The sequence below is a fragment of the Scyliorhinus torazame genome, chromosome 8 (assembly GCF_047496885.1).
Source record: "Scyliorhinus torazame isolate Kashiwa2021f chromosome 8, sScyTor2.1, whole genome shotgun sequence".
NCBI lineage: Eukaryota > Metazoa > Chordata > Chondrichthyes > Carcharhiniformes > Scyliorhinidae > Scyliorhinus > Scyliorhinus torazame.
The window spans coordinates 173,182,207-173,204,155 of NC_092714.1; the positions used below are offsets into that span (position 1 = coordinate 173,182,207).

At 48.7% G+C, this 21,949-nt stretch overlaps 1 protein-coding gene across 1 annotated transcript in view; it reads left to right on the plus strand.

Annotated features, from left to right (window-relative positions):
* The first annotated feature begins 343 nt into the window (after positions 1-343).
* The window catches only part of LOC140428255 (RNA-binding protein 38-like), a 90,519-nt gene continuing 68,913 nt past the window's right edge, over positions 344-21,949 (plus strand). Inside the window, exons 1-3 of the mRNA XM_072514527.1 lie at positions 344-690; positions 10,667-10,790; positions 15,396-15,450. Of these exons, the coding sequence (XP_072370628.1) occupies positions 481-690; positions 10,667-10,790; positions 15,396-15,450 (389 nt within the window). The 5' untranslated portion in view covers positions 344-480. The remainder of the gene's footprint in view (positions 691-10,666; positions 10,791-15,395; positions 15,451-21,949) is intronic.

A 21,949-nucleotide genomic window follows, 5' to 3' on the forward strand; every position in this document is an offset into this window, starting at 1 on the left:
TCAGATTTCCAGTATCCACAGGATTTTGCTTTTGGATCTATCTCTCGGATCAACATCACAGAAACAGATTATCTGGTCAGGATTGCATTGCGGGATCTTGCTGTGCGCAAATTGGCCGTTAGGGTACAGTCTGCTGTGGATGAGGGCGGGGGGGAGCTGTTGTGCCTGACTGCCTTTCTTTGGGATTTCCAGGAACCCTTTGCTGAACCAGTTGCACTTGCTCCAGGCACGGCCCGTTTTTTTCTGTTACATATAAAATGACTACAGTTCCCATAGTCCATTTAGGCAAATAAGACACCCAATGAAGCAGCTGCAAGGTGGAGCTTCCAGTTTGAGGCTATAAGCCCGAGTGTTGCGGCGTGTGTGATTGCTGAGTGCAGTGCTCTCTGGCTGTGTGATCCTGTGTATGGGCTGCCCGTACTGAGTAGCGGGGGGGGGCTGAAGCCTGGACTGTGTGTGTGTCTGTCCCCAGTCTGTTCAATGCTGTCGCAGCCTCCTCTCGCCTGCACCTACCCTGACACCATGCACACGCTGCAGAAGGACACTACCTTTACCAAGATCTTTGTGGGTGGCTTGCCCTATCACACTACTGACTCGTCCTTGAGGAAATACTTTGAGGTGTTTGGAGACATTGAGGAAGCGGTGGTGATCACTGACCGGCAGACGGGGAAATCCCGGGGTTACGGCTTTGTAAGTATCTGGGGAGGGAATTGGGGGGGGGGGGGTGCGCATTGAACCAGGGACTTTGTGCTTTACCGGTGTTGCTGAATGTTCCCCCAGTCTCTGTCTCTTTCCCCCCCTCCCCCTCTCTTTTCACTGATGTCTTTTGGGGGGGGGGGGGGGGGGGGAGAGGATTAGGATTGAAAGAGGAGCAGCTGTTTGAATGGAGATGGTGTGCTGGTGGACTCCAGCAGCCTGTGTCTGGAGCAGTGACCCAGCTCCCTTGCTGCAGAGTGCAGAGGCTGGGGGGGCACACAGCGAAGAGACACTTGCCTGATCACAGATGACTCGCAGCCTGGCTGGCAGGGGAGTCTGCCCCCCTTGTGTTTCTGCTCAAAACCGCCTCACTTCTCCTTTCTCCAAAATGCAGAAGTAGCTGGCCGATTCTCAACCGACCCTTTTCAGAGACACTTGGGGCTAATCGTCAAATGAGAAGTTTTAAAACAGAAACTGACAACTCAAGTCAGTCAAGAAATGGGACTGTGACGAGTATGAAGTTGGTAATTCTTTCATGTGTCTCTTAAAATCCTGAGAGGACAGAGTTTTTACACAGTGATATCTACAGAGAGAGACACACACACACAGACCCGGTCTGGCTGACTGAATTTATAAACTGCATGGAAAGCCACAACCTCCCACTTCCTGGTTTACTTTTGCTCCACCCACCCCCTCCCCCTCAACAATTATAATTATCTTTAAATTTTGTAACATGCAGGTTGTTTTTCTCCCCTGTTCCTGTGGTAAACACCCAGCTGCTTCTAGCATGTGGTGAGAGAGTATCTAACTATATTTTGTTCCTGCTTTCTGGTGGCTGGGTTGGGAGGGCAGACACCTGATTGGGTTGGGGCAGGATAAGAAGCAAGCTATCCTCAGTCAGGGTGGGAGTCCTCTACAGGTGGCTTGATTGGTGTGAGGCTGTATCTGTGAGCCCATTTGGGGGGGGGGGGGGGGGGGGGGAGGGGGAAGGGAACCAAATGTCCACACAAACATTGGTGGCCACAACCGGCCTAGCGATGGGCAGTGATCTGCTGGTGTGGCACATTTCACCCTTGAAAGACCAGGTGAAGATCACAGACTGTGTTGGCACTGTGCCAGGAGCTTAACTACGATTTGAAATGTACCAGCCAGTCTGGCATTTGACACTCCTTCATGTCCTGCTGTCCTTCTCCTTGTCTAAGAACAAAGGGATCACAATTTATTTTTCCTTTAATTAGAAATAATGGTCTGGCACTGCTGCCTCTCAATGCCAGGGTTCGATTCCGTCCTTGGGTGACTGTCTGTGTTTGCACTTTCTCCTCGTGGCTGCGTGGGTTTCCTCTGGGAGCTCCGGTTTCATCCCACAGTCCAAAGGTGTGCAGGTTAGGTGGATTGGCCATGATAAATTGCCCCAAAGGTTATATGGGGTTACAGGGATGGGGTGGAGGGATAGGCCTGTTGGGATGCTCCTTTGGAAGGTCTGTGCAGAGTCGATGGGCCAAATGGCCTCCTGCACTGTAGGGATTCTGAGATTCCAAGGACTAATCTCTGAGTATGTTAGTGCTTTGCGACGACCTGACCCAGGAACTATTGTGTCTGACAAGCATTCAGAGAACAATGTCAAGTTTTCCACTTGACTCTGGGTAAGAACAATATGGTGCATCGGAGAGCGGGAAGTTCCTGGTCTATGCTCAGTGCACTGGGTCCTGCCGAGTAACAGGAGAGGAGTTTAATTGATCTCAGCACCCGCAGGTTAGAGAGGAATGAGGGGAAGAAACCAGTAATTCCTGCTCCAAATGGTTATCCAATGACTTCCCATTGAAAGTGTATGTTTGTGGCTGTCCTCTTGAGGGCAGAATCTGTGCTGCACCTCACAGCAGTACAGTCTGTTGTGGTAACTGTCTGTGACTGCATGTGATGAATGACTGCTGAAGAAGGGTGGTTGACCCAAGTACAAACATTTCCCTGTCTTTCGAACACGTGTGTGTGTGGGGGGATGGGGGGGGGGGGGGGGGGGACAATGGAGAAAGTAGATTAAATTGAGTATCCTTGTAATAATGCTCTTTAAAGAATTGGTGGGATTGGGAGGGAGATTTGCTTAGAGAGGAGAATGTGTCTCATTGTTTGAAGGTTTGCTGAGCAGCTTATTCAGATGTGCTGTTTGAATTTAGTAAAACGGAGATCGAACCAGCTAATTGTTGCACCTCTACTGCCACCAATCACTCTGAGCAAATATATCCATTAGTAACTTCAAAATAGGATAAATATGTACAGACGGTGACTGAGAAAATGCCGAGCAATCTCCTTTTTAAGTAATGTCTCCAGGGAACGGACTGGGAGGAGTTGAGCAGTAGCCTGGAGCTGGATTAACATAAAGGGACAGTTAGGAGCGTGGGCTGGAAAGAGTTACAGAGCTCAGACAGTGCACAAGAATTAGAATCACAAGTCGAGATTCTATCGATAGCACTGGGTGTTTTTCAGCTAGCTGCATGTATTTATTCAGCTTCCGTACACTGGGCAGAATAACAGGCCCATTCTGGTCATCTCATCTGTCTATGTTGTCAGCTTCTGCTGTTTAAATATAAAGTCGAACAAAGAAACTCACACAAAGGGATGTTGTTTGATTTTATTTTAATGGCTCTCGACCAGCAATAGTCAAATAATCCTGAGTTTCCCATTTGAATTTTTGTTTTAAAGATTAGAATCAAATACTTACTGCAGTTATCTGAGGAAAACCCTCGGTTTATTCAGCATTGAAGGGTAATGGATCCACGAGGCCAGTAAGTGGATTGCAAAGTCCCTCATGCCACCTTGCCACATTTTTCTTGGTTATCAGTTGCTTGTTGGAGATGCCAAATAATCCAGTCACACAGTGGGGTCTACCTTCTTAAAAGGGCACTGTTTTAAAAAGAACTTGCATTTATGTTGTGCCTTTCAAGGCATCCGAATGTCCCAGACTTCATAGCCAATGATGTACTTTTAAAGGGCATCCACTGTTATGTAGGAAACACAGCAATCAAAGTATGCACAGCAAGCTCCCACAAACAGCAACATCTTTTGGTTCTTGCCGCCTTCAATGGGTTTCTGAAAATCACAAAGTCATAAATGCAACTTTGTGACCTTATATTTGCCAGTGCAGAACATCAGAAAAATGAGAGAACTTTCTAAAATGGTTCATTGTCCTAACATCCTGTTTGCAGATTTGTCCTACATTACAATAGTAACTACACTTCAAAAATTGGAGATTGCGCAGCCTGTAGTGATGAATGCACACTCTGCAGCTGGGTTGCTTCCTTTTTGTTACGGTTAACAGGTTGTTGTTGCTGACTGCACTTGGGTGTTAGCTGTTCTGCACTTCAGGCTTTTATCTAGTCTGAACAGAAGGGGCTTGTTGTATCGCAGTACACCATGCAGCACTCTGCAGCACAGTTCCTGCCCTGCATGGACTGCTAGTGAAAGTGCAACTGCTGCGTAAAGCAGGGGCAAGCAGAGGTTGTGACATGGTCATTTAGAAATCCTGTGGGCCTATTTTAATTGGACCTCCAGGGATGGCTCTTATGTTGCCCCCATTGTCCCCTGTCTGAAGCGGCACCACTAAAATAATAAATTACCAGGGGGTCCAATCAAACTGAGATGTTTAAAATAAAGTGGCAAACTCTCATTTCAACAGCACCAAAGGAAACTTAAAAGCAAAACTGTGATGTTATTGTTTATTCGGCACCCCAGTCCCTGTAGGTCCCACCGGTTGTGTAAGACATCACAGATACTGCTGGACACTGCATACTCCTTCTCCAAAGCCACTCGGATACAAACAAGGCTGTGAAAGTGAGACAGACAGCCAGAGCGAACACCCTCCTTCCCCACACTTTGCATTGCGTGCAATTCTGTGTGTTTTCTGGCAACATAGAATATTAGAGTGCAGAAACAGCCCTTCAGTCTCTGTTGGTGATTTCCTACATATGAGCTAGCTCACATAAGCCTGCTGTCTGCTGGATCTTCATGTGTTCGATAATATTTCTCTAACTACCTTAATTCTCTTTCACAATAATTTATGGCTCTTTCAGCAGTGGTTTGAGGCAGAGACCCTCCCCTTTGTGTAAAATATTTTTCAAGTTTGTGCCCTTGTTACAATGTATGCAATTAGCAGAAACAATCTACCATCTCTGATCTCCTTTGTTGCCTTTTATCCATCTTTCCTTTTCTCCTTTTTGAAGTCCATTTCTGTTTTTCACCTTTTTGACATTAGGCTGCATTGAGTGTGTAAAACCTTCTGTGATCAGTGTGTACCACAGGACGTAAACTGAAGAGTAGCTATTTGATCCGGATCTACTTCAATACTATGCTTCCTTTAACGTTGGTGGACCTTGTGTTAGCTTATCCCATTATTTGTGCCCTCCTCAGGTTGATGGGGCTCTTATGGTGCCAGCCTGTGTCCCGGTGACATTGGGAACACTGCCACACTGTTGGTCCGACTAGATAGGATCTGTGCATCATCACAGCCTATGTGGGCTCCTATTGGTTTTCACAGTGTGTCCAACACCCCAACTGGTTGTCATCAGTAAACCTCAATATTGCTGCTTCAATACCCCAAGTTTAGATCATTTATGATAGAAAGTCCTCCGCGCTGACCCTTGTGGAACCTCATTCACCATAAGTTTCTATTCTGACAAACCTCCCTTGCCACGTGGTTTGCACTCTTGTTTCTGAGCCACAAGGTTGTGGGTTCAAGACCCACTCTGAAAATTGGAGCACATCATTCAGGCTGACAGTCCAGTGCTGCATTGTCAGAGGTGCTGTCTTTCGGGTGAGGTGTTTAGACCAAGGTCCTGTCTGCACCCCTCCCCTGTGTTAGTATTTTTGAAGAAGAGTTTCTTGGAATTATTCACAATATTTATCCTTCAACTGTTACAATCCTGTTGGGGACTGTTAATGTTTAAAAAAGAAATGCACAAAGGGGAGAGGTCGGAGCAGCAGCGGGTAATAGGTGAGATGTTGGAGGTAGATAGGAGTTATGCAGAAGATGGGGACCTAGCGAAGCTGAAAAAGAGGAAGGAACTACAGGCGAGCTTCGGCCGACTGTCCACCAGGAAGGCGGTGCGCCAACTGAGACGAGCAAGGGGTGCAGTTTATGAACATGGAGATAAGGTATGTTAGCAGGTCAGCTCCGGAGGGAAGCAGCGGCAAGAGAAATTCTTCAGGTGAGGGATAGGGCAGGGAAGTTGGTGGTGGCTCCGGATCTGATTAACAAGGTGTTTGAGGAGTTTTGAGGAGTACAGGTCAGAGCCACCTGGAGTACCTGAGGCTAGGGGAGGGGGACAGGGCTACATTAGAAGGAGCAATAGTGGAGCAGGAGATAAAGGATGCGATTGGGAGGATGCAGTCGGGGAAGGTGGCAGGGCCGGATGGGTTTCCGGTGGGATATAATAAAAAAATTCAAGGATATTCTGGCACCCCTGATGGTGGCGATGTTTGAAGAGGCGATAGGGAAGGGGGTGTTGCCACAAACCTTGGTGCAGGCATAAATTTCACTGTTGCTAAAAAAAGATAAGGATCCGACGGAGTGTGGGTCGTGTAGGCCCATATCACTTCTGAATGTGGACGCAAAAGTATTGGCGAAGGTACTGGCGGGTAGGCTGGAGGAGTGTCGCCCGAAGGTGATAAGTGAGGGTCAGACGGGGTTCGTGAAAGGGAGGCAGCTGTTTTCGAACATTAGGAGGGTTTTGAACGTTGTTATGGCACCGGCGGAAAGAAAGGAAACAGAGGTAGTTGTGGCATTGGACACCGAGAAGGCATTTGACTGGGTAGAATGGGGGTACTTGATGGCAGTTCTGGAGAAGTTTGGGATTGGACCAAGATTTGTGAACTGGATAAAGCTACTATATAAGGAGCCGAGGGTGAGTGTCCGCACAAACAACAGCAGCTCGAGATACTTTTCTCTCCACCGTGAGACGAGGCAGGGATGTCCTATGCCCCCCCTGCTGTTTGCACTCGCGATTGAGCCGTTGGCCATCACATTAAGAAGTTTGGGAGCATGGAAAGGAAAAGTGCGGGGGGGGATAGAGCATAGGGTGTCCTCATATGCCGACGACTTGCTGCTGTATGTGTCGGAGCCGAGTGCGTCGATAGGAGGAATATTGGAGCTCCTGCGAGTATTTGGGTCTTTCTCGGGGTACAAGCTGAACCTAGACAAGAGTGAGTATTTTGTGGTGTCTCGGCCGGGGGTGGGGGCAGGGGTGGGGGGGCTGCCATTCCGTTAGGTATCTGGGGGTGCAGGTTGCCCGGGAGTGGGGGAGGTTTCGCAGGTACAACATCTCTAGTTTGGTGGGGAGAGTGAAATCTGATCTGGCAAGGTGGGACGGCCTTCCTCTGTCACTGGCGGGTCGGGTACAGGCGGTTAAAATGAATGTGTTGCCGCGATTTCTGTTTATTTTACAATACCTACCGATTTTCCTGCCAAAGTCTTTTTTCAGGGAGATTGAGGGAAGGATTACCTCGTTCATATGGGGAGGGAAGGATTACCTCGTTCGTATGGGGTGGGAAGGTGGCCAGAGTGAGAAAGGTGCTGCCACAGAGGGGAAGGCAGGCAGGGAGTTTGGGTCTTCCGAACCTGATGTATTACTACTGGGCGGCGAATGTGGAGAAGGTGCGGAGCTGGGTCAGAGGGGTTGATTCCCAGTGGGTCAGAATGGAGCAGAGTTTGTGCTGGGGGTCGGGGCTGAAAGCACTGGCAACAGCGCCGCTCCCGATAGCTCCGGGGAAATATTCAGGGAGTCCGGTAATAATAGCTTCATTGAAAATCTGGAGGCAGTTTAGCCAACACTTCGGGTTGGGGGCAGGGTCAAGGGAAATGCCGATTCGGGGGAACCACAGATTTGAGCAAGGGAAGTGGGATGGAAATTTTCAGAAATGGGAAGAGAAGGGGATTAAGACGCTAAAAGATGTGTTTCTTAGGGGTCGGTTTGCAGGATTGAGGGAGCTGGAAGCGAAGTATGGGCTAGAGCAGGGAGAAGGGTTTAGGTACATGCAGGTTCGGGATTTTGCCAGGAAGGAGATACAGAGCTTCCCAGAGGAACCGGCCTCCACATTGCTGGAGGAGGTGCTGACGACAGGGGGACTGGAGAAGGGGGCAGTGTCAGCGGTGTATGGAGCTATTTTGGAAGAGGATAAGGCACCACTGGAAGGGATCAAAGCAAAGTGGGTGGAAGAGTTGGGAGAGGTTATAGAGGAGGGGGTCTGGTCTGAGGTGCTCCGGAGAGTAAATGCCTCCACCTCATGTGCGAGGTTGGGGCTGATACAGCTGAAGGTGGTATACAGAGTACACCTCACGAGGGCGAGGATGAGCCGATTCTTTGAAGGAGTAGAAGATGTGTGTGAGCATTGCGGGAGGGGGGTGTTGGGTGGGGGGGGGTGGGGGGGGGTGGGGTTGGGGGGGGGGGGGGGGTGGAGGCGGTGGGCCGCTAATCACATTCATATGTTTTGGTCATGTCCAAAGCTAGAGGATTACTGGAAGGAGGTTTTTAGGGTAATTTCCAAGGTGGTGCATGTGAAACTGGACCTGGGTCCCCGGGAGGCCATACTCGGGGTGTCGGACCAGCTAGGGTTGGAAACGGGCGTGGAGGCAGATATCGTAGCCATCTCCTCGTTGATCGTCCGAAGACGGTTCCTGTTGGGGTGGAGAGCAGCCTCTTCACCCTGTGCCCTGGCGTGGCGGGGGGACCTGTTGGAATTCTTGACTCTTGAGAAGGTTAAGTTTGAACTGAGGGGAAGGACGGAGGGGTTCTACAAGTCATGGGCATTATTCATTATTCACTTTCAAGAACTGGATTACATCGAACATTAGTTGGGAGGGATGGGCGAGAGGGCTGAGGGGAGGGGGGGTGGTGTGTGTTAATGGTGACTATGGGTAATCCCTGATTCCTTTTTGTCATTTGTTTATGTAAACATACATAGAATTTACAGTGCAGAAGGAGGCCATTCGGCCCATCGAGCCTGCACCGGCCCTTGGAAAGAGCACCCCATTTAAGCCCACAACACCACCCCATACCCGTAACCCAGCAACCCCACCCAACCCCTTTGGACACGAAGGGCAATTTATCATGGCCAATCCACCTAACCTGCACGTCTTTGGACTGCGGGTCCAAACATGCGGGTTAATGTTTGGGGGTTGGTGGGAGGATGGGATAGTTGTTATTGTTATGGGGATTGACATATTTGTTGTTGATTATTGTTGTTGGTGGGTGTAAATTTGGGAGAAAATGTGAAAAAGGAAGAGAATAAAAATATTTTAAAAAAAAGAAATGTGAACATGCAGCATTCATTATTTAAGCATTGTTTGAGTTGCATTTGCATCAGAGTTGGTTATCAGTTTCTCACCCAGATGCCCCATTTTCTACAACTAAAACTTTAATTCCTGAAACTAAAAGTTAATATTCTAAAACATATTAATTATGAACTAGATAATTCCAACACAATCAACATCACTAAAACTGATTACCCGCTCATTATAACTTAGCTGTTTGTGCACAAATTGGCTGCTGAGCTTCTCACAAAAGTGACTATGCTTAAAGAATTTACTTGGTTGCAAAGCGCCTGGGAAGGTTTTGAGTTCACGAAAGATGCAATATAAATCACCTAATCTTTACAGTGCAGAAGGAGGCCATTCAGCCCATTGAATCTGTACTGGCCATCTGAAAGAGCATTCTACCTAGTCCCACCCACCTTATCCCCATAACCGTGCACATTCAATCCAATTCCCTTTTGGATGCCTCAGTCGAACCTGCCTCCACTACCCTCTCACGGAGTTTGTTCCAAAATCCAACCAGTTGGTTGGTTGGTTATTTCTTTTTCAAAAATGCAAATTATTTTTTGTTATACCTCCTTTTTGCTGTCTGTCCTTCACCACCTCTCCTATCATGTGGACACATTCATATTCATTCCATCTGCCATTATCTTTGCCATAAGTCTGTTATATGAAACCTTATCAAATATTTTTTGAAAATTCACATGACTTGGGTGTTTGGCTGGATGGTAGCGCTGTCACGTTTGAGTTGGACGTTTAGGGGATCCAGTCCCACTCTGGTGCTTGGCTGCACTGAGCGAGGTGCCTCCCACCTCTCTCTCTCTCTCTCTCTCTCCCCCCCACCCCCACCAGATTCCACAGCATGATTGGAAGAAGAGCTGGGGAGTTCTCTGGTGTCCTGTCCAATATCAGGATAACAGATTATCTGCTCTTTTGTCTCAATGCTGTCTGCCCCATCATGCTGCTGCTATGTTTGCCTAAAATAAAGACAATTGGCTGTTGCCATGCTTGGTAATGTCCTGAGATTCTGAGTGACTCCCGGATTGGGTCACTGTCTATGCGGAGCCTGCACGTTCTCCCCGTATCTGCGTGGGTTTCCTCCGGGTGCTCCGGTTTCTTCCCAAAAGTCCCGAAAGACGTGCTATTAGGTAATTTGGACGTTCTGAACTCTCCCTCTGTGTACCTGAACAAGTGCCAGAATGTGGCGACTCGGGGCTTTTCACTGTAACTTCATTGCAGTGTTAATGTAAGCCTACTTGTAGATTATTATTATTATAAACTGGAGGCTACTGATATTAAAGGCTCACTCTGTAAATGCAATGCCTCAGATTTATTCTGTCCCCAAAATGTCCTAACCTCAGTGGTGGGGAGCATTTCATTGGAGACTTAAGCATCCTCCTCTGCACTGCATAAAGAACTGTTGATTTAATTGTGCGAGCTTGTATCGAGAGCCTCGGCAGGCTGCTGTTGCTGATGTCTCAGCACAAGGCCTAGATTGTTAAGGCTGGTTGATGCACTCCTGATGGGCCTGGGTCAGTCACTTTGATTCAGGCTAGCAACCTGAACCATGGATCGGTGTGGCTCCATTTCCCAATATTTTGATCCACTGCGGAAGTTGTGCGCACTGGTTCAGTTTAACGACTAACAGCATTGTTTATTTGTTTGTCACAGGTCACCATGGCAGACAGGGTCTCAGCAGATCGAGCATGTAAGGATCCCAATCCCATCATTGATGGCAGAAAAGCTAATGTCAATCTAGCCTACCTGGGGGCAAAACCAAGAACCATACAAACTGGTAAGTAACCAGCCTCTGTGTAGAGTAGCTGCCCTTCTGGAGCCTTACTCTGCATCCCCCTGTGTCTGATCTGTTGTACAACCTGAGACCTCCTTACCATTGTTAATGACACCCTGGGCTACCATTGTTAATGACACCCTGGGCTAGTGCATGGTCAATTCCAACCCCACGTGCCCCGGAGTCGCAACACCAGTGGATTAACCAATGATTCTGATAAAAATACAACTAAAACTTTTTGGCCCATGGCTGCCCAGTCACCAGGTTTGTAAGCTTAAACACAATTGCTGTTTATTTAGAACAAGAACATAATGAAATATGTAGCAAATACAACAGATTAACTATTAACTAATACCTAATTCCCACTTGGCCTCCACCCTCTACACAAACACACACACAAGGCAGACAAACACCGAGGGGTGGAAAGGGTAAAAATAATAAGCTGGAGGAAAAGGATTTGTTTTAGATGATGGCTTTTAGCACATCTTTCTTCCCAGCAAGCTTGCAGATTAAAGTCTCTGTTTGCAGCCTATACCGATCATTTCTGTGGAATCATCCATTCATTCAGGTTCTCTGTAGTTTGAAAATAATAATAATCTTTATTAGTGTCACAATAGGATTACATTTACACTGCAATGAAGTTACTGTGAAAATCCCCTAGTCGCCACACTCCAGCGCCTGTTTGGGTACACAGAGGGAGCATTCAGAATGTTCAATTCACCTAACCGGCACATCTTTCGGGAAACCGGAGCACCCGGAGGAAACCCACGCAGACACGGGGAGAACGTGCAGACTGCGCACAGACAGTGACCCAAGCCGGAAATCAAACCTGGGATCCTGGCGCTGTGAAGCAATTGTGCTAACCACTGTGCTACGGCGCCGCACATCTGCAGTACTTACAGCTTTTCTGGAGTGGTGCCTTACTTCTCTTCAAACATTGCTTTCAGTTTGTGGTTTATATTCAGGGCTCTGTAGTTTCAGGAATGCAGCCCTCACAGTAGCTTTCAGCAGAGAGATTGCACTCACAGCAAGCTTTCTGGATAGAGAAATAGTTGGTTCTGCTTCTGTGTTTCTTGAGAGATAGCACAGCAGCATTTCTGGGGCGATACGGCACTCACAGCAGCTTTTCTGGGGAGAATTTGCAGGTTCTTACCCCTGGGTTGCAAGAATCAAAACTGAAACTCCTTGGGACTCGGAAAAGCAATCCACTGGGATTCACACCATTCACTTTGGCTGACAAGTGACAAGTAACATTCGTGCCACACAAGTGCCAGGCAATGACCATCTCCTACAAGAGAGGATCTAACCATCACCCCCAGCATTACCATCGCTGAATCCCCCACAGTCAACATCCTGGGTGACCATTGGATCAGAAAATGAACTGGATCTGCCATGGTAATACTATGGCTACCAGAGCAGATCAAAGGCTAGGAATCCTATGGAGAGTAACTCATCTCCTGATGCCCTAAAAGCCTGTCCATCTACAAGGCACAAGTCAGGAGTGAAATGGAATACAATCCACTTGCCTGAATGAGTGTAGGTCCAACAACACTCAAGAAGCTCGACGCTATCCAGAACAAAGCAGCCCGCTTGATTGTTACCCCCTTCCATAAACATTCAAACCCTCCATCACCGACAAACAGTGGCAGCTGTGTGTACCAACTACAAGATGCACTGCAGTAACTCACCAATGTTCCTCAGACAGCACCTTCCAAATTCACAACCACTACCATCTAGAAGGACAAGGGCAGGAGACACCTGGGAACCCCACCACCTGGAGCTTCCCCTCCAAGTCACTCACTACCTAGACTTGGAAATACATCGCCCTTCCATCCTCACTAGGAACTATATCGGCGTTCCTTCACTATCGCTGGCTGGGTCAAAGTACATCCCTAGCAGCACTGTGCGCCCACATCTCGGACTACAGCTTTTCAAGAAGGCAGCTCACCATCACCTTCTGAAGGGCAACTGGGGATGGGCACTAAATGCTGGCCTAACCAGTGATGCCCACATCCCGTAAATGAATTTGGGGAAAAAAAGCCAATCACCACCTGTTAACTAGGCAGAGTACAGCATTATGGGCCAATTCATTCCGGATAGCCAATCAATCAAACCGAGTCCCAACCCATCCCCCTCACAGGTCCGACAGTCTGGAGCTTCCTGTTCAAACCAGCAGGATTTGAATTCTGCTCTTTGACTTAAAGATCCATGTCCATTAATCATCCTTGGATCAAAAATGATAATGGCAAAATAAAAGAAAGGGAAATAAGAGAAATATGCAGGAGCCGCACACCATTATAACTGACTGAATCACTTTCACTATCCCTACGCCCCATCCAGCGAACTTTCTTGAATAGCTATCAAAGGCTGACTGTCTTTATGACTGGATTTCTCCTGTTCTCTTGGTTAAAAAAGTCTGGACTCCTTCAAGGGGAGCACCTCTTTATTAGAGTAGGCCACAAGTTGAATGAATTCTGGAGGTACCTGGGTCATAAGAATGAACAATTTTGTGTGAAGCATCATGGTGTAACGAGCGACCTCAGATTTGCCATCTGCTTTACACCCCAACCAAGGTTGAAAATTCTTCCCCGTGTAGGCAGTCTCCCTTCATCTCTAGGGTCTAATTGCAGGTCAGACTGATGGGAATGTGAGCCTCCCTGCCTGCTGATTTTAAGGTTAGGTGTGTGGGGACCCTGAGTCTTGCCACAGAGTCTTGTGCCTACAGATCTCTGACCAAAGGCTATCTACAACTCAGCTCCGAGAGGCATGGGACAAGTTGTTTAGAGAGACATTAACATTTGGGGTTCCATCAGCAAAGTGATGGAAGGTGTCATTGACATTGCAATAAAGTGGTATTTACTCAGCAATAACCTGCTCACTGAAACGCAATTTGGTGTTTGACAAGGCCACTCAACTCCTGATCTCAAAACAGCCTTGGTCCAAACATGGGCAAAAGAGCTGAACACCATAGGGGACATGAGAGTGACTGCCCTTGATACCATGGTAGCATTTGACCAAGTGTAGCATCAAGGAGCCTTGCAAAATTAACATCAATGAGAATCTGGGTCAGGGGGGAAAACTCTCCATTGGTTGGAATTCCACCTGGCACAAAGGAAGATGGTTGTGGTGATTGGAGGTCAAGCATCTCAGTCCCGGAACATCACTGCAGGAGTTCCTCAGGATTGTGTCCGGGGCCCGACCATCTTCAGCTGCTTCATCAATCTTTCCTTCCATCATAAGGTCAGAATCATTAGGGCACGCAGTGGTGTAGTGGTATTGTCACTGGACTAGTAAACCAGAGGCCCAGAATAATGCTCTGGAGATCCAGGTTCAAATCCCGCCACTGCAGATGGCAAAATTTGAGTTCGGTAAATATCTGGAATTAAAAGTCTAATGATGACAATGAAATCATTGTCGATTGCCATAAAAAATCATCTGGTTCACGAATGTCCTTTCGGGAAGGAAATCTGCCATCCTTACCTGGCCTGGCCTACATGTGACTCCAGACCCACAACAATTTGGTTGACTCTTAACTGCCGCCCTCGGAATGGGCAATAAATGCTGGCACAGAATGCGATGCCCACATCCCATGAACGAATAAAAAAAGAAGTGGGGATGTTCACTGATGACTATGTTCAGCACCATTCACAACTGATTCCACAGCAGTCAGTGTGCAAATGCAGCAAATACTGGAGGCCATCGGGCTTGGACTGACAAGTGGCAAGTAATATTCACGCCACACAAGTGCCAGACAATGACCATCTTCAACAAGAGAGAATCTAACCATCTCCACATGACATTCAATGACATTAGCATCGCTGAATTCCCCACTATCAATATCCTGGATGTTACCATTGACCAGAAACTGAGCTGGAGTAGTCATATATATTATGCAGTGACTAGAAGAGATGGTCAGAAGGAGAGAATTCTATGGTGAATAACTCACCTCCTGACTCCCCAAAGCCGGTAAGGAACTTACACCATCTGTAAGGAACAAGTCAGCTATGTGATGGAATACTCTCCACTTGCCTGGATGAGTGCAGCTCCACCCCCAGGACAAAGCAGCCCACTTGACTCACTCCACATTCATCAAACATTCACTTTCTCCAGCAGTAAAGCACAGTAGCAGCCGTGTGTACCATCTTCCAAGATGCACTGCAGCAACTCACCAAGGCTCCTTCAGCAGCACCTTCCAGACCCTGATCTCTCCCATCTAGAAGGACAAGGGCAGTAGGTGCATGGAAACACCACCCCCTACAGGTTCCCCTCCAAACCAAACTCTATCCTAACTAGGAACAAAATCGGCATTCCTTCACTGTAGCTGGGTCAAAAGCCTGGACTTCCCTCCCTAACAGCGCTGTGGGTGTCCCTCCAGTTCTGGACCTGCAGCAGTTCAAGATGGCGACTTGCTACCTTCTCCAGGGCAATTAGGGATGGGCAATAAATGCTGGCCTAGCCAGTGACGCCCACATCCCATAAAATAATTAAAAGAAAACTAGATTAAGGGCAGATAAATGGTTTTATCCTACAACCCGCCCCCCTCCCCAACCTCTTAGCATTGTTCTGTCTTGCAATGCTTTTATTTATATTTAATTATTTTATTTGCAGGATTGGCTTTGGGCATCCAGCAGATTCACCCAGCTTTGATCCAACGTCCCCTTGGGTAAGGCAGAAAAACATTTGTTTTAAAAATAACTCTGTACTAAAGAAAGTCTTGCACTTCTGTAGTGCCTTGCAAGATGTCCCAAAGTACTCTAGAAGCACTGAGGTATTTTGTTGTAGGACAACCTCTGTTGTAATGTAATACATGCAGCATCCTGTTTGCACACCGTAAGATCCCCCAAACAGCAACGCTCATCTGTTTTCGTGAGGATGGTTGATGTGTAAATATTGGGAAGGACACTGGATCCTCTTTGAATAATGTCACAGGTTTTTTACATCCTCTGCAATACCTCACCACCACGTGTGTAATTTGTGGATGGGCAATAAATGCTGACCTTGCCGACGATTCACATCTCAAGAACAGGAAAATGATAAGTTGGGGCCCTGGCTTAATATCTCATCCAGAAGGTGGCATGTCCCACAGTGTAGCACTCCTTCTGTAGTGCATCAGTTTAGATTATGGCCGGGATTCTAGCTTCCGGGGACTAAGTCCCACGCTGGCGGGAAAACCGGCGGCAACGACTCCGGCGTCAACGGGCCCCCAAGGTGAGGAATTCTCACCTGTCTCGGGGGCTAGGTGGACGCCGGAGGGGTTGGCGCTGCTCCAGCCGGCGCCAAAGGGACTGCACGAGTTTGCGCATGCGCAGAACGGCCATCGTGATCTCGCACATGCGCAGAGCCGCCGCCGTGATTCCGCACACGCGCAGAGCAGCCGTCGTATTTTTGCGCATGCGCAGGGGGTTCTCTTCTTCCCGCCGGCCATGGTGGAGCCCTACAGGGACCGGCGCGGAAGGAAGAAGTGCCCCCACGGAACAAGCCCGCCCGCAGATAGGTGGGCCCTGATCGCGGGCCAGGCTACCGTGCGGGCCCCCCCAGGGTCGGAACTCCCCCCCCCCCCCCCCCCCCCCCCGAGGACTGCCCACGCCGACTTACCTGCCAGGTCCCGCCGTGTGGGACCATGCGCAATCCACGCCGGCGGGACTGGCCAAAAACGGACGGCCGCTCGGTCCATCGGGGCCCGGAGAATCGCCGGGGGGGGGGGGTGGGGGGCGCTGCCAATGGCCCCCGACCAGCGTGGTGTGAGTCCCGCTCCCGCCCGAAAAATGGCGCTGGAGAATACAGCAGCCGGCATCGGGTGGCGGGGCGGGATTCGCGCCGCCCCCTGGGGATTCTCCGACCCGGTGGGGGGGTCAGAGAATCCTGCCCATATGTGTTTAAATCTCTGGAATGGGCCTCCAATTCAGTACTTTCTGACTCCGAGGTGAGTCATTTACAACCACTAACAAATACAAAACAAGGCCTCACCTGGTAAGGATTGAGTTGTAGCTGAATCAGGAGACAAACTGAGACCCTGGGGACAGAAATAGCCCCCAAGCCTGTTCTCTATTCAATAGATAATGACAGCTCTGTACCTTTAAATACTTTGGCCCACCAGGGTTTCATTCCCTTAAATGCCTTGTCTAAAATTGATCAATCTCAGTTTTGTAATTTAAACCGTGGGTTTCTGGGTGAGGGACTTCCTGATTTTCACTTGTGTGAAGAAGAGCTTCCTGACATCAGCTCTGAATGGTCCAACTCTCGTTTTTCGGTTGTACTCCCTCATTCTGTCCTCTCTTAACAGAAGAATTGTTTCTCTCTATCTACACCAACAGGCACCTCATCTCAGCAATACTATTCACAGATATGTTTTTCCCACCTCTCACTCTCTCTCTTCCTAATTTTGATGGGAAACATTTGCTTAGTTTTATTAGCACTGAGTACACAGCGCTGCCTTCCCATTCCCAAAGGAGCCGGATAATCCCTTGTTTTTGAGTGTGGTTCAGATGAATTCACACTAAACTGAACCTTTCACATCGCATTAGATGGTCAGACAGAAGGAATGTAGAGCCTGAATTCTGTGGAGTCTCTTGTGTGTTTGTCTAATCCATCTTCCTTTCCTTTTAATATTGTGCTATTTCTCAGATGATTGTGTGTGTGTCGTGAGTTGAAAATTGTTATTTAAAATAAAAATCGTGATGTGAGTGGAGGAAATGCTCCTCCCTCCAAGCTGTATTTCACCATCAGGGGCGAGATTCTCCGATCCCCCGCCGGGTCGGAGAATTGCCGGGGGCTGGCGTGAATCCCGCCCCCGCTGGTTGCCGAATTCTCCGGCACCGGATATTCGGCGGGGGTGGAAATCGCACCGCGCCGGTTGGCGGCCCCCCCCCCCCCGATTCTCCGGCCCGGATGGGCCGAAGTCCCGCTGCTAAAATGCCTGTCCCGCCGGCGTAGATTAAACCACCTACCTTAGCGGCGGGACAAGGTGGCGCGGGGGGTCTCCGGGGACCTGGGGGGGCGCGGGGTGATCTGGCCCCGGGGGGGTGCCCCCACGGTGGCCTGGCCGCGATCGGGGCCCACCGATCCGCGGGCGGGCCTGTGCCGTGGGGGCACTCTTTCCCTTCCGCCTTCGTCACGGTCTCCACCATGGCGGAGGCGGAAGAGACTCCCTCCACTGCGCATGCGCGGGAATGCCGTCAGCGGCCGCTAACGCTCCCGCGCATGCGCCGCCCGGAGATGTCATTTCCACGCCAGCTGGCGGGGCACCAAAGGCCTTTTCCGCCAGCTGGCGGGGTGGAAATTCGTCCGGCGCAGGCCTAGCCCCTTAAGGTTGGGGCTCAGCCCCCAAAGATGCGGAACATTCCGCACTTTTGGGGCGGTGCGATGCCCGACTGATTTGCGCCATTTTGGGCGCCAGTCTACGGACATCGTGCCGATACTGGAGAATTTCGCCCCAGATCTTTTGAGTGAATTGGGAAGAGTAATGATACCATGTGGACATGCTATAAGATCTATCCAGCTCATTGGCTTGCCCATTCAGCCCGTGGAAATTCCTGTCACGGGTTGGGCATTCATCCACTTCCGTAACAACTCAACAATCAGGGACCTGCATTTCCAGGGGCTGGTTTAGCACAGGGCTAGAGAGCTGGCTTTGAAAGCAGACCAAGGCAGGCCAGCACACGGGTCAATTCCCATACCAGCCTCCCCGAACAGGCGCCGGAATGTGGTGACTAGGGGCTTTTCACAGTAATTTCATTTGAAGCCTACTCGTGACAATAAGCGATTTTCATAATGCCTTTCAGAACCTCAAAACATCCCAAAGCACTTTACTGCCGTTTAGTTTGCCAACAGCAAGGCATTATGTAAATGATAGTTAATCTGTTTCTGCAGAAGCAGAGGGGTAGTAAACACTAGCCACGACACAGAGAGCTTCCTTGCTCTTCTACTCGTGTTCCGGGACCTTTCATATCCAGCTGAAAGGGTAGGTGGAACTGTGATTTAATATTTTAATTGAAAGCAGTGCCACTGACAGCCCATCAGTCTCGAACCCTTGATCATCAGCCTCTGAACCGGGGGAGAGGAGGGCGGTGGGGGTACTGGTTGTCAATTGAAATAAGACAAATAGAAAGATGGTCCATAGTTCTCCCGGTATTGTGGTCATTATACAGGAAATCTTTCCTTCTCTTTGCAATCTATAGCACAAGATCAGGGTCATCCATAGCATCTTTTTACTATTGTTACTACTCCCTTCAAGCTTGCCATGTCCTGCAATATGGGCTTTGGCTAATTGCCCAGCTTCTTAAACAAAGAACAAATCCAACCCCCAGGGCCTCCAAGTTGCACTGTGAGCTCAAGGTTCCCATTATCTATGCTGTTGCTAGTCTGGGTAGAGCTTCTCATGGCACTGGTTCTAAAGACGAGGTTGTGCTGGGCTTTATTCATGGTGAAATTTGGTGCCTCTGTATTCTCGGGTCTGGATTTTGGAGCTACTTTTACTCCACTTGGACCAGAGTTAGAATCCGGCACCTCAGGGCTCCAGGGTGGAATATTACGAAAGGCTCACTCCTTGTTGATGCGGCGGGAATGATCTGTTGATGCGGCGGGAATGATCTATCGATGTATCTCCATCGGACTGGGCTATCTAAGACTTGTGAACTCCCTCAGCATTTACAAAGCCTGATTGAGAGTTGATTCCTTGTTGTCTTTTTCCTGCATAATGATACATCGAGAATCTTAAGTTTTTTTTTGTCATTTGATAGTACAGACCCTGAGTATTGCTGGAAAAGAGACATGTCAAAACTTTTCATCTTGCATTCATCAGGCCAGATTTGCGAGATTTGATATTCTTCAGAATCCAGCTTGAACGTGCAGTTTGAAAAGCTTTGACAACGGGGGCGGGATTCTCCGCCCCCCCCCCCCCCCCCCCCCCGCCCCCGCCGTTTGGCGAATTCTCTGGCACCGAATATTCGGCGGGGGCGGGAATCGCGCCGCACCGGTCGGCGAGGCCCCCCCCCCCCCCCGGCGATTCTCCGGCCCGTGATGGGTTAGTAAGGCTATGAAGGCCTGTAGTGTGGTTGAAATGATCACATGTGTATGGTGTAGGGGTTGTGTTACTGAACTAGTATTCCAGAGGTCTGGACCAATAATCCAGCGAATGTAAGCTTGGGAACGTAGGGACAAAAGTAGGCCATTTGGCACCTCAAACATGTTGAGATCATAGTTGATCTGTGAACTACAAAGAAAATTACAGCACAGGGACAGGCCCTTCGGCCCTCCCAGCCTGCGCCGATCCAGATCCTTTGTCTAAACCTGTCGCCTATTTTCCAAGGATCTACTTCCCTCTGTTCCCCGCCCGTTCATATATCTGTCTAGATGCATCTTAAATGATGCTATCGTGCCCGCCTCTACCACCTCCGCTGGCAAAGCGTTCCAGGCACCCACCACCCTCTGCGTAAAACACTTTCCATGCAAATCTCCCTTAAACTTTCCCCCTCTCACCTTGAAATCGTGACCCCTTGTCATTGACACCCCCACTCTTGGAAAAAGCTTGTTGCTATCCACCCTATCCATACCTCTCATAATTTTGTAGACCTCTATCAGGTCCCCCCTCAACCTCCGTCTTTCCAACGAAAACAATCCTAATCTACTCAACCTTTCTTCATAGCTAGCGCCCTCCATACCAGGCAACATCCTGGTGAACCTCCTCTGCACCCTCTCTTAAGCATCCACATCCTTCTGGATCAGAACTCCACGCAGTATTCCAAATGTGGCCTAACCAAAGTCCAATACAACTGTAACATGACCTGCCGACTCTTGTGCTCAATACCCCGTCCGATGAAGGCAAGCATGCTGTCTGCCTTCTTGACCACTCTATCGACCTGCGTTGCCACCTTCAGGGTACAATGGACCTGAACTCCCAGATCTCTCTCTACATCAATTTTCCCCAGGACTCTTCCATTGACCGTATAGTCCGCTCTTGAATTGGATCTTCCAAAATGCATCACCTCGCATTTGCCTGGATTGAACTCCATCTGCCATTTCTCTGCCCAAATCTCCAATCTATCCATATTTTGCTGTATTCTCTGACAGTCCCCCTCGCGATCTGCAACTCCACCAATCTTAGTATCATCTGCAAGCTTGCTAATCAGACCACCTATACCTTCGTCCAGATCATTTATGTATATCACAAACAACAGTGGTCCGAGCACGGATCCTTGTGGAACACCACTAGTCACCTTTGTCCATTTTGAGACACTCCCTTCTACCACTACTCTCTGTCTCCTGTTGCCCAGCCAGTTCTTTATCCATCTAGCTAGTACACCCTGAACCCCATGCGACTTCACTTTTCCCATCAACCTGCCATGGGAAACTTTATCAAACGCTTTACTGAAGTCCATGTATATGACATCTACAGCCCTTCCCTCATCAATTAACTTTCTCACTTCCTCAAAGAATTCTATTAGGTTTGTAAGACATGACCTTCCCTGCACAAAACCATGCTGCCTATCACTGATAAGTCTATTTTCTTCCAAATGTGAATAGATCCTATCCCTCAGTATCTTCTCCAACAGTTTCCCTACCACTGATGTCAAGCTCACAGGTCTGTAATTCCCTGGATTATCCCTGCTACCCTTCTTAAACAAAGGGACAACATTAGCAATTCTCCAGTCCTCCAGGACCTCACCCGTGCTCAAGGATGCTGCAAAGATATCTGTTAAGGCCCCAGCTATTTCGTCCCTCGCTTCCCTCAGTAACCTGGGATAGATCCCATCCAGACCTTGTCCACCTTAATGCCTTTTAAAATACCCAGAAATTCTCCCTTCCTTATGCCGACTTGACCTAGAGTATTTACACATCCATCCCTAACCTCAACATCCGTCATGTCCCTCTCCAGATGCAAAGTACTCATTAAGAAACTCACCCATTTCTTCTGACTCCATGCATAAATTCCCTCTTTTGTCTTTGAGTGGGCCAATCCTTTCTCCAGTTACCTTCTTGCTCCTTATATACGAATAAAAGGCGTTGGGATTTTCCTTAACCCTGTTAGCCAAAGATATTTCATGACCCCTTTTAGCCCTCTTTATTGTGCATTTGAGATTTGTCCTACTTTCCCGATATTCCTCCAAAGCTTCATCAGTTTTAAGTTGCCTAGATCTTATGTATGCTTCCTTTTTCATCTTAGC